Source organism: Cebus imitator, unplaced genomic scaffold (genome assembly GCF_001604975.1).
Source record: "Cebus imitator isolate Cc_AM_T3 unplaced genomic scaffold, Cebus_imitator-1.0 Scaffold85, whole genome shotgun sequence".
Taxonomy (NCBI): domain Eukaryota; kingdom Metazoa; phylum Chordata; class Mammalia; order Primates; family Cebidae; genus Cebus; species Cebus imitator.
In genome coordinates this window covers 135,652-148,581 of record NW_016107400.1, presented here as the reverse complement: position 1 = coordinate 148,581, position 12,930 = coordinate 135,652, and the positions used below count along the sequence as shown (strand labels likewise).

Genomic DNA, 12,930 nt, shown 5'->3' with positions numbered 1-12,930 from the left:
TTCACTGTGTTAGGATGGTCTCAATCTCCTGACCTTGTGATCTGTCTGCCTAGGCCTCCCTAAGTGCTAGGATTACAGGCATGAGTCACCGCACCCAGCTGAAGTTCATAAAATTTTTATGTGTCATAACATCTTGTTTAAAATGTGCTTTTTAGCTTATTTATTGGGATAAAGTGTTTTGAATTTGAATGTAAATGACCTGTTTTAAGATTTTTTTTTTCCACACAGTTTTGCATTTAAGTACCAAAATACTTAAACATTTTTCATTAGTCTTCATCAACACTTCCATTTATGTTTTCAGTCGTCTTAAAAATAGCCATTCTTTTGGGGGCTGTTTGAAGAATATCTGGTATTAGTTGGATTTATATTAAAAGAAGAATGGGGCATAGGCCGGGTATGGTGGCTCACACCTGTAATCCCAGCACTTTGGGAGGCCGAGGTGGGTGGATCACCTCAGGTCAGGAGTTTGAGACCAGCCTGATGAATATGGTGAAACTGTCTCTACTAAAAATACAAAAACTTAGCCAGGCGTGGTGGCAGGTGCCTGTAATCTCAGCCACTCTGGAGGCTGAGGAAGGAGAATCACTTGAACCCGGGCGGTGGAGGTTGCCGTGAGCCAGTATCGCACATTGTATTGCAGTGTGAGCAACAAAAGTGAAACTCCATCTCAAAAAAAAAAAAAAAAGAAGAAGGGGCATAATTTGTGGATGAGGATGTGAGGTAAACGATGGGACATTCTTAGACTTACAGTTTGTGTGATTGCCTGGCTAGAGGAAAAATTCAGATCAAAAGCCATCAGCTTTCCAAGTGTGAAAGAGAGGTAAGTGAAGATCATAGGGACTACAGGAAACTTAATCTTTTTGAAAAAGCAACTGTAGCAAAGGAAAAAAAAACAATTTCTTACTGTCATCTAAAATTGACGTGGACAGCTTAGTGGACTAGAAGCTTGGTACACAAATTCTCCCAGTGATTTTTAGTTTTAGCATTGTGATTAATGCCTTGTAAAATTGCCAGAACTTAATAAATAATAACTTTTCATTATTAGCATGCCATCAAATTTAGTAGCTGTTTTAGGCTTTAATGGGTCAAGCCTAAAATTATCAAGATTTTTGAGGATCTTCTCCCTCTTAAAAGAGTGTTCAATTAGCTCCCGTAGAAATACGCACGTATATAGGGGCACATGGGTCTAAAAAATAAAAAAATGTGCATACATTCTGTTGACAGTCTAGCATAGCATTGTTCAGTAGAAATATAATGTAGGTCACAAATGTGACCCGTATAGTAAATTTTCTAAAGCCACATTAAAAAGAAAACACAAATGAGAAAATATATTTTACTTAACCCAATATATCCAAAATATTTAATCATACAATCAGTATAAAAAGTTTCTTTTTGTTGGTCATGATGGCCTGTGCCTGTAATCCTAGCTACTTTTGAGTCAGAGGCAAGAGGATTGCTTGAGGCCAAGAGTTTGAGACTAGGTGAAGCAACATAGTAAGACCTCATTTCTTAAAAATTAAAAAATTAGCTGGGCTCTGTGACATACACCTGTAGTCCCAGCTACTTGGGAAGCTGAGGCAAGAGGATTGCTTGAGTCCAGGAGCTCAAGGCTGCAGTGAGCTGATTGTGACTGTAAATAGCCACTGCACTCCAGTCTGGGCAGTAGTGAGACTGTCAGATTCCATTTCCTTCCCTCCCCTGTCCCATACTGCTTCAAATGTGGGGGGGGAAAAAAAAAAAGGCTGGGAGCAGTGGTATGGGGTCTGTAATCCCAGCACTTTGGGAGGCCGAGGCAGGCAGATCACGAGGTCAAGAGATTGAGACCATCCTGGCCAACATTATGAAACCCTGTCTCTACTAAAAAATACAAAAATTAGCTGGGCATGGTGGTATGCGCCTGTATTCCCAGCTACTCCGGAGGCTGAGGCAAGAGAATTGGTTGAACCCAGGAGGCGGAAGTTGCAGTGAGCTGAGATTGCACCACTGCACTCCAACCTGGCGACAGCGAGACTCTGTCTGAAAAAAAAAAAAAAAAAGGTAGTGTACATTCCTTTATTCATACTAAAATTTAGAAATCCATTTTGTATTTTGCATTTAGAGCATGTCTTAATTTAGACTAGCTGCATTTCCAGTGTTCAACAGGCCACGTGTAGGTAGTGGATACTGTTGGACAGTGCAGCTCTAGAATGACAGATTCTTGGCTTCCTAAGATGTTCATAAATGCTGAATCCAGAAAGCTTTTTTACCACGCATATAAGACATAGGAGGAAATAAAATGTAAATACAGCTGTTATTGAGAATAATATTTAAATCCATTGAGTCACTTAAATGTGGAATTAATGTTGGTCTTTTCCTCACACTCAAAAAATTGTATTCTGGATTTAGTAGTCTGAAAACTCAAGCACAGGGTTTTTAAGCTAATCTTTCTCCATTTTTAGCTAAGCCCTTTTCTCTCTAGTTAGTAAAATTTTCTAAGAACAGAGATTCCTGCATTGTCCTTTCACTTCTTGGCAGTTTTAGTTCATAAATAGACATATTTAGATTTTTTTTTTTATTAAAAGATTGGGAGTAGAGATTCTGTCAGAGAACTTTTTCTCTCTTGAGAAGCATCTGAAATGAAATCTGTTGTCTCTTCTAAATATGTACTGCTGTAGCAGTGAAAGAACCCTCAGAATATGCCCTCACGTAGGCTGCTCATTGTGGCTTTGAACTTGGGAGAATGTCTCTATATTTGGGTCAAGAATATGCAACTGGGTAAGTGCAGTGGCTCTCACCTGTAATCCCAGCACTTTGAGAGGCTGAGGCAGGTGAATTACCTGAGGTCAGGAGTTTGAGACCAGTCTGGTCAACATGGTGAACTCCATCTCTACTGAACATACAAAAATTAGCTGGGCATGGTGGTGGGCACCTGTAAACCCAGCTACTCTGGAGGCTGAGGTGAGAGAATTGCTTGAACCTGGGAGTCGGAGGTTGCAGTGAGCCAAGATTACACCATTGCACTCCAGCCTGGGCAAAGAGAGGGAAACTCTGTCTCAAAAAAAAAAAAAAAGAAAAGAAAAATAATATGTACCTAGCTGGGGGCTGTGGCATGTACCTGTAGACCCAGCTGCTTAGGAGGCTGAGGTGGGAGGATCATTGGTGCTCAGGAGTTTGCGACCAGACTGAGCAAAATAGCAAGACAGCATCTCAAAAACCTTAAAAAAGCAGCTAGTTTTCTTATGCAGGAGGTATTCTGCCAATAAAGTTGAGTATACTTATATTATGTCTCTGTTAAATATCTCTGCTACTTCAGGAATACTTTATGTGTACATGTTTTCTGCTTTTTCTGGGAATTAAAGCAAATTTGTTGTGTCAACATCTTGACTCATAGATGTTCAAGTACTTTCATGTCTTAATTTGCCTTAGTATGTAGAAAAGGGACTTGTAACATTAATGCAGATTTTAAAGAAAGATTGTTAACCTCAGGCACATTTTCTGTTAATATCTAACAGTACTTCTTGAAGGTTATTTTCTGTATTTAATAAATTTCCTCAATAAGGATAGTTTTCTAATAAGGATAGAGAAAATGATTGAAATGTTTGAACTTGAAAGAAAGCTTTGCATAAAATTGTAGATATCTAGATAAATGCCTAAACCAAATGTCTAGACATTTCAGACTTAAATGTGCATATGAATTACTTGAGGGTCTTATTAAATGCAGATTCTTATTCAGTAGATCTAGGGTGAGGCCTGAGATCTTGGCTTTTCTAAGAAGCTTCCAGGCTATGTTTATGTTTGTATTCCATCATGTTTTGGATAGCAAGGATACAGACTCTTATTTTGTTAAGGAGATTGAAGCCTATGAAGAATCACTGACATGTCCAAATCTTCAAGATTGATTAATGATAATTCAGACAATATCCTGAGTCTCTTGGTTTGAAGACTAGTTCTTTTTCCAGTGTACTATGTTAATTCCAAATTTATGGCCATGTGTTGAAATCTTCAGCTGCCTTTTTTTTTTTTTTTTTTGAGACGGAATCTCGCTCTGTCATCCGAGCTGAAGTGCAGTGGCATGATCTCGGCTCACTGCAACCTCCAGCTCCCATGTTCCAGTGATTCTCCTGCCTCAGCCTCCCAAGTAGCTGGGATTACAGGTGTGCGCCACCATGCCTGGCTACTTTTTTGTATTTTTAGCAGAGACGGGGTTTCACTATGTTGGCCAGGCTGGTCTTGAACTCCTGACATCCTGATCCGCCTGCCTTGGCCTCCCAAAGTGCTGGGATTACAGGCGTGAGCCACTGCACCTGGCGCAGCTGCTTTATTTTGAAAGGAAATGCTCAGTAAAGATGACATTAAAATGTATTATATGGAAGAATAGGAAATCATAAACCTATTCAAATGTCATTTGTTTTATATCCCTTTATTGTTGCCAGGAGTATGTTCTTTTTCTGTTGTTCAAAGTTATATTGCTGGCCAGAATGGAAATCACAGGAGCTAACTGATGTATGAAATCGCATGTTTTCCATCCATTGTGGCCAGATTTGGTATTCCCTTAAGATGACAACACAGTAAGAGGCATCTCGTCTAGCACTTATTTGTGAACCTAACAACCCCCAATTTCCTATTTTAAAAGTCATCTTTATCCTTGGGACTTCAGCCTACTGGCATAAGAATGTAGGCATAATATTTTCACTAGTTCTTTTCTTGCCTTGATTTTCAGAGTTACAAAACCTCTGAGATACCTTGGTTTCTAATAATATTTTCAGCAGTTTAATCCCAACTCTGTTGGCTTCCCTTTCTTAAAGAGTTAAGTATCAATATACGTGTCATTTAGAAGTATAGGGAAGGCTTCAGTACTACCCGTTGCGAAGTAGGGGGTCTTAGAAATTCAGTGGCAAACTGTATAGGAAGGGCCTGTATTGTCTTGAAATAGCTTTAGTCTCCTGCTTAAAAAGGCATCCTGGAAATCACGTAAAAAGTAACAATAAATTAAAATGCATGTGTCTGTACCTAAGACAGTTGTAAGTGGAAATATTTTTACCTTAAAGTATAATAGAATGGATTTATTAAGAAGGGAGAAGTTTTTAATAGAGTGTTTCATCTCAATGGCTCAGAAAAGCCATCTATAGGGTAGGGTAATCACTAAAGCTGAGGGTCTTCCCCTGGCCCCCAAAAGATATCCGTAAAGTAGAGATTTCTAAGCAGTGAGAGACTTCAGTATATTAGATTAACGTCTTGGATTATAGTAGAATAAGATCATTAGTAGTAGATCTGATATTACCATCTGAAAACTTTGAGTGTTTTTATTGCCATATCAGCATATGAATCTTAAAGGATTACAGAATTCAGTTAAGAGAAAGAAGCTTTTATTGGATGGGTATTTAAAGATTTTCTGGTAAGAGAGACCTTAGATTTCTTACATAAAGCCATGCTCTCAAGGACCACTGACTTACCTGGCAGTAGTAATTTGCCAGATAAAAGTTGATGTCCTGGTGTGGCGGCTCACACCTATAATCCCAGCACTTTGGGAGGCTGAGATGGGTGGATTATTTGAGGCCAGGAGCTTGAGACCAACTTGTCCAACATGGTGAAACCTCATCTGTACTAAAAACACAAATTAGCTGGGTGTAGAAACGCATACCTGTAATCCTGGCTACTTGGGAGGCTGAGGCAGGAGAATCACTTGAACCTGGGAGGTGGAGTTTGCAGTGACCCGAAATCCCACCACTGTACTCCAGCCTGGGTGACAGAGTGAGACTCTGTGGCAAAAAAAAAAAAAAAAAAAAAAAAGTTGTCCTGTGGGCAACTGCATAATTGGACTATGTTGCCTTGTGTATGTAATGTGCACTACTGATGTGTACACAGCATATGGCAGCATGAAACTCCGTAGCGCTGATGTGAAGAGATATCTGTAGTATAGTGGGTAAGGATGGTGATTTTTAAGTGATGCTCTTTTTAGTCTTCTATCAGGGTTTTGAATGATTTGAAATTTTAAAACTACTTTCATTCAGTCTTTTATGTGTATTTGTATCTCACTTTTAAAATTCATCTCATAAAATCCACTATTTTGTATCACAGCAGAACCTAATACTCAAGTTTTTAACCTCTCCCATTCTACCATCAAAATCTTAACCTTGCTTTATATTATTCTATTCTTTTTTCTTTTTCTCATATTTAGAAAGTACTCTTTTGGAAAAAACACTTGCTCTAGTTTAGTATTCTTCATGCTGTACCTCCAGCTTTAAGTTATGATTTAATAGTATCCCTTTGGCTTGGGGTTGGGAAGATTTAAAAATAAGAGTATATTAGCTATGTAATAAGCTTGGAAAGACATCTTGTGGAAATAGATCCTTGGGAAAACACTTGGATGGAAACAACATTTAGAACTCTATGAAATGGAATTTACTGAAAACTTAGAGGTGCTACTGTTTTCCTAAGCACTCTACTTGTGACAGTTAAGTGTAGATTGAGCCCAGGGCTCAGCACATTAGAGACTTAAGGAAGAAATCATTTCTTCAATTTTTCCTCTGCAGTGGTGGTGACCGCGGTGGCTTCAAAAATTTTGGTGGTAAGTGCTGAGTATCCCAAAATGTTTCAGTGGAAATGCTATATAAATCTAAAAGCCACCAATATCCCGCAGATGTAGTCAAAAGTCCTTTCTTATTCTGTTGAGGCTGGTGTGTGTTGTGTGCTTTAAAAAAAATTATATATATATATATATATATGTATATATATACACACATATATATCAAAGTAAACATTAAAGAGCCAAAGTTGATCTCAAACAGTCCAATGGGTTTCTACACAGTGAATTTGCATGAAAGAGTCTGTGGTGACCAATGAATGAGACCTTCACTGGATTTTGACAGTTTGTTTTTATAAAGGTAGCTGACATGGTGTTTTAAAATTATTAGGGTTGTCCAATCAGCCTTCACAACCAGAGCTTAACAAAAGTGATACTAGCATGATGCTAAAGTGGCAGGTGCTGTGTAGGACAAGTTAAAGGAAATGTTGACATTCATCTTGATTTCTAGACTTTAAATAAAACATAATTTATATATTTACTTTGTAAATCTGTGATGGTTGACTTTCAAGGATTTTGGAAGTGTTGACTTTTCATGCTTTGGTTTATTACAATTTTTTTTTTTTTGTTAATGATTTCAAATGAATTGCCTTAAACAGCTTTTTTTTTTTTCTTTTCTTTTTCCTTAGGTCACAGGGATTATGGACCCAGACCAGATGCTGGTAAGGTTTATGGTGGTTTGTGACTTTGCCAGTAAGAAAATGTTAGTTTTCCATTTTTTGAAGGGAAAAGTGTGTGTTTGGAGGGCTTAGTACAGGAGAAAGATTTAATTTGGGGTACTTTATTTTTAAAGAAATGTCAGAAAAATTCAAGGGGATTTATAGGAAAGTTTGCTGGGGAAAATTGCTATTTGTGCTTTCTTATGTTTTTTCTTCCATGAAGAAATACTTGAATTTTTACTGCTAGTTAGTATTAACTATTTAAAATTATTGCAAATAAAATTTAATGAAATAATTTATGTCATTGTGGAATTAGAAGTAGCAAAATTGTTTAAGAAAGAAAATCCTACATTGGATTGGTAGTCTGCTTAAGTGGGCTGACTTAGTGAATTCAAGAAACCTGAATTCATACATGAGAGAATTGTCTTATTTTGGGTAGAGGTCACTGATTTTATGTGGCTTTTTATTTAAATGATATTCAAGGCTACAGCTTTACCTGTAGAGCCTGTTGAAAGTTATATTTGAGAAGTTAAAAATCTATTTGAGCCAAAAATTTGAAATCAGAACTTTTGTTTTTGTTAAGATGCCAAAGTATTCTATACGGATGGCAATTTCTGAATTATCCCTTGATGGACTGAGTTTTTGTACATCTTTCTTACTTTGTTGTACTAATCCAAAAGTATGCATGTAAGGTAAGGTGTGTGTACAAGGTGCCTCTGCCCTCTGGTATAAACAAAGCTTATTGCAATGAATGGAAACAGCAGTTCTGCTTGGTGGCTTGCTTGGAAGTTCAAAAGTATCAGATTTGGAGAATTTTCTACTAGAGAATCTTAAAAAATGTTGGTTAACCATAAAGAATTAGAGTTCTCCAGAGAAATGAATGCTAATTCAAACTAATTCCATCTCTTGATGACCTTTGACCCTATGTGCGAATCTGAATTGTGACATTTGTAAGATCATCCTGAATTGGTATATAGGTATTTCACATCGTGTGAACTTGATCCACCTTACATGAAGTTTAGTTGTAAGAACTGATCTACCAAATAATTACTGTGCATACCTTGTGTGTTTATTTATGATTATTATATTGGCCCTTTCCTGTTGGTCATAGAAACAATTGAATATTGGACAGTAAATTACTGTTTTTGATTACTGAACAGAATTTCATAAAAGCAAGGAATATGTAAAATTAACCACCACTTTTTTTCTCTTAGATTCAGAATCTGATAATTCAGATAACAACACAATCTTTGTGCAAGGACTTGGGGAAGGTGTCTCTACAGATCAGGTTGGAGAGTTCTTTAAACAAATAGGAATTATCAAGGTGAGTAAAAATATGTTGAAAATCTCATAATATTCTGGCTGTGATAAATAGATTATGTTGTAAGCCTATATATTTCAGTAAGCCTTGTCTCTTAAAATTTTGTAGTATGCTCATTTATGTCTGTAGACCTTTGCTAAATTGTTGAGTATATGAAGATTTTATTATTTTATTCCTTCCTTCTGTTTACCTTTTCACAGTCTACCTATGCTTTAGCTTCCATCCTAGGACTCTAAAATTAGCTCTGTTTAATTCCTAAAATTGTGAGAAATAATTATTTTATATTTATACTAGAGATAGCGTGTTATCTTATAATTGCTTATTGTTCACTAAAGTGTCTTGTGCACTATTAACTTCATGCATATATTTTTCATCTCTTCAACTAGAAAGCAGCTTTAGTAGTGTTTAGATAGTAGCAGTTGTTTGGAATCAGTTTACATCTGCACTTGTTTTGGTGTTGTGGAATTACTCACTGTTTTCTTTCTTTGGGAGTTATAATTTGTTAAGGAATTAATTACACACAAAATATGTAAAAAATTCAGAGGTTTTTGTTGTTGTTGTTGTTGTTGTTGTCGTCGTCGTCGTCTTGAGACACAGGATCTTGCTCCATTGCACCCAGGCTGGAGTGCCACTGAATGATCATGGATCACTGCAGCCTCAATCTCCTTGGCTTAAGCAATCTTCCCACTTCAGCTTCCTGAGTAGTTGGAACCACTAGTGCATGTCTTCATGCCCAGCTAATTTTTAAAAAATTTTCATAGAAATGGGGTCTTCCTATTATTGCCCAGGCTAGCCTTGAGCTCCTGGGCTCAAGTGATCCTCCCTCCTCAGCCTCCCATCAAGTGCTGGGATTACAGGCGTGAGCCACCACACCTGGCCTAAATTCACAGAGCTTTGAAAAAGTAAAAATTCTCCTCTGTTTTATTCCCCTGTCCCAGCCAAATCCCAGTATAATGTTTTAGAAGTTATATATTTACTTGATGAATTATCTACATTTAATTTTTGTGGATTTAAAGAAATTATAAACTGGATGTGGTGGCCAATTCTTGTAATCACAGCACTTAATCACAGCACTTTGAGAGTCTGAGGTGGGAGGATGACTTGAGGCCAATGGTTTGAGACCAGCCTGGGCGCAATATAGCAAGACCCCATCTCTACAACAACAAAAAAGCTGGGCGTGGTGGTACTTGCTTGTAATCCCAGCTACTCGGGAGACTGAGGTGGGAGGATTACTTGAGTCCAGGAATTTTAGGCTACAATGAGCTTATGATGGTGCCACTGCATTCCAACCTGGATGACAGTGAAACCCTGTCTTAATTTTAAAAAAAGAAATTATACATAGATAAAACAGTATACTGTATCATTTTTCACTTAGTGTAGCTTATAGAGTTATCCTTGTTCAAACCTACAGGTAACTTGATATTAGGTGCATAGTATTTTATAGTATGGATGTGTGAATTCATTGAAAAAATAAATCTTGATATATCTAAATGGTACATCATTACTTATCTTTAAATGCTACCACCAAGTTTTTTTTTATTTTTCTCAGACAAATAAGAAGACCGGAAAACCAATGATAAACCTTTATACAGACAAGGACACAGGGAAGCCAAAGGGGGAGGCAACAGTGTCATTTGATGACCCTCCTTCAGCTAAGGCAGCCATTGACTGGTTTGATGGTATGTCATTCATATAGTTTTAAACATGAAGTTTGGATAAATGTTTTCTAGTCTGGAGTTCAGAATATGCTCAGTGGTTATATTCATGTTTACTTTTGCAGATGTTAAGAATACAGGCCAGAATTTTTATGTACCTTTAGAAATGAGATGGGCTCTATCCAAGGACAGGTTGGTCTAGCATATTTCCTTATATCATGCCTTGTGCATGAGTCTAGCCTGATACAGGTGTAGAGAGTTGGCTTGGTTGACTGTACATTATTTTTTCTTTTTAAAAAAATAAATTTAAGAGGTACAGGTGGCATTTTTTATATGGATATGTTGCATTGTGGTAAAGTCTGGGCTTTTCCTGTATGTATCACTTGAATAATGTACATTTTACTCATGAAGTGATTTCTCATCCCTGACTTTATAGTTTGAAATTTAGGCTAGGTGGCATTGCTTATGCCTATGGTCCCATCACTTTGGGAATATGAGGCAGGAGGATCAGTTGAGCGCAGGAGTTGGAGACCAGCTTGGCCAACATAGTGAAAGCTTGCCTCTACCAAAAAAAAAAAAAAAAAAAATTTTTTTTTTTTTAATAACTTGGATATAGTGGTGTATACCTGTGGTTCCAGCTACTCAGGAGGCTGAGGTGAGAGGATTGCTTGAGCCCAGGATGGCAAGGCTGCATTCCAGCCTGGGCAACAGCAAGAACCTGTCTCAAAAAAAACCCCAGTAAATAAAGTAAAATTCAGGTTAATTTCCCTTCAAATATAAAGTAAATAGCTACTTAGAAGAAATAGACTATTTTTTGCGGAAAGTAGAAGAAATGAGCAAAATATCTATAGTCCTCTACTCAGGTGGCCATTGATAATATTTCTTAATAATTTTCCTTTTACTCTTTTAAAATGTGTTTTATAACATAATACTCCAAATAGAGTTTTGTCTTACCTTTTTTTATTTAACATTTTAACATAATTTCCTCATGTTACAAATTTGTTTTTGTTGCACCCTAGTTTAAGTAACTAACACTTACTGCATGTTTACTGAGGTTTATGAGCTAAACATAACTTTAAGAGCTTTACATGCATTAACTCAATTTAATCTTCATAGTAATCTTATGAGACGTACACCCTGTTACTCCCATTTTACAGATAGTGAAACTGATGCATAGAGAAGCTAAGTAATTTCCAAGACCACAGAGTAAGTGGCAGAGTCAGATTCAAACTCAGTCATGCTGATCTACTCTCTCCAGAGTACTTAACTATGCTGAATTGACAGACAACTTGCAGCTCCTTCCAGTTACAAGATTATTGTACCTGTGTCTTCCAAAACATAATTGCATTATTTTACTTCTTTAAAGATGAGATTGTAGGCTGGGCGCAGTGGCTCACGCCTGTAATCCTACCACTTTGGGAGTCCAAGGCAGATGGATCACAAAGTCAGGAGTTCAGGATCAGCCTGGCTAACATGGTAAAACTCCATCTCTACTAAAAATACAGAAATCAGCTGGGTGTGGTGGTGGGCACCTGTAATCCCAGCTACTTGGGAGCCTGAGGCAAGAGAATTGCATGAACCTGGCAAATGGAGGTTGCAGTGAACTGAGATCATGCCACTGCACTTCAGCCTGGGTGGCACAGCAAGACTCTGTCTCCAAAAAAAAAAAGAAAGATGAAATTTGTCCCCACTGTCCCCTATCTGTCCCTACTTCTGTATGCTTTACTTTTTTAAACTAATTTGTCAGCCTTCATCACCTTGCTCTTGAAGGCTAAGTCCATTTTTTCTTATTTTCTGCGTTCATAAGAGTAAGAGAAATGACTTACGAAGCTATTTCTTTTGCGTATGGCGTATTCAGAAATTATAGTGACTTTTGTCCATAGGGCACATGTGCCTTTTAAACCTAACTCCATAGTTCAGATCTCACCAATTCTTATTTACTACTTTTTTTTTAAAAAAATTACCAATTCTTAATATACTACTTTGAAAATAGTAGGAACATTTCAAATGGTACCACGGGCAGGTGGTAAAATATGAGTTTCTTTTTCACCTTTGACCTCCAGTGATCTTGTTTCCCCTAGTAAGCACAGTGGGCAATGCATATAAGCATATGTGTAGATAAGTATGTACATGTTCTTGCACTTGCACACATACTCATTCCCTTAAATAAACAAGTAGTATCATACTTCACATATTCTACAGTTGGCTTTTTTTCCCATGGAAAAATATTAGATATAGGTGGTTCCCACCCCCCCCCACCACCCATGGGAACAGGTAGACATGTGCACCTGACTTTTTTTTTTTTTGAGACTGTTGCCCAGGTTAGAGTGCAGTGGTGTGATCATAGCCTGGACTTCTCGGGCTTAGGTGATCCTACTACCTCAACCTCCTAAGTAGCTGGGACTTAGCCACCACACCCAGTTAATTTTCTTGTATTTTTTGTAGAGATGGAGTTTCACTGTGTTACCCACTTCTTTGGCCTCCAAAAGTGCTGTGATTACAAGTGTGAGTTATCACACCCAGCATTTTTTTTTTTTTTTTTTTTTTTTTTTTAAAAAGGATTTTAGTCTGTCACCCAGGCTGGAATACTGTGGCACGATCATGGCTCACTGCAGCCTCCAACTCCTGGCTTCAAGCAATTCTCCTGCCTCAGCCTCCCAGGTAGCTGGGATTACAGGCACCTCCCACCATGCCCAGCTAATTTTTGTATTTTTGGTAGAGACGGGGTTTCAC

At 37.6% G+C, this 12,930-nt stretch overlaps 1 protein-coding gene across 1 annotated transcript in view; it reads left to right on the top strand.

The window, feature by feature from the left end:
* TAF15 (TATA-box binding protein associated factor 15) overlaps nucleotides 1-12,930 on the top strand; it is a 34,245-nt gene that overhangs the window by 16,373 nt on the left and 4,942 nt on the right. Inside the window, exons 8-12 of the mRNA XM_037740610.1 lie at nucleotides 6,513-6,547; nucleotides 7,192-7,224; nucleotides 8,436-8,545; nucleotides 10,092-10,225; nucleotides 11,764-11,767. Coding sequence (XP_037596538.1) covers nucleotides 6,513-6,547; nucleotides 7,192-7,224; nucleotides 8,436-8,545; nucleotides 10,092-10,225; nucleotides 11,764-11,767 — 316 coding nt within the window. The remainder of the gene's footprint in view (nucleotides 1-6,512; nucleotides 6,548-7,191; nucleotides 7,225-8,435; nucleotides 8,546-10,091; nucleotides 10,226-11,763; nucleotides 11,768-12,930) is intronic.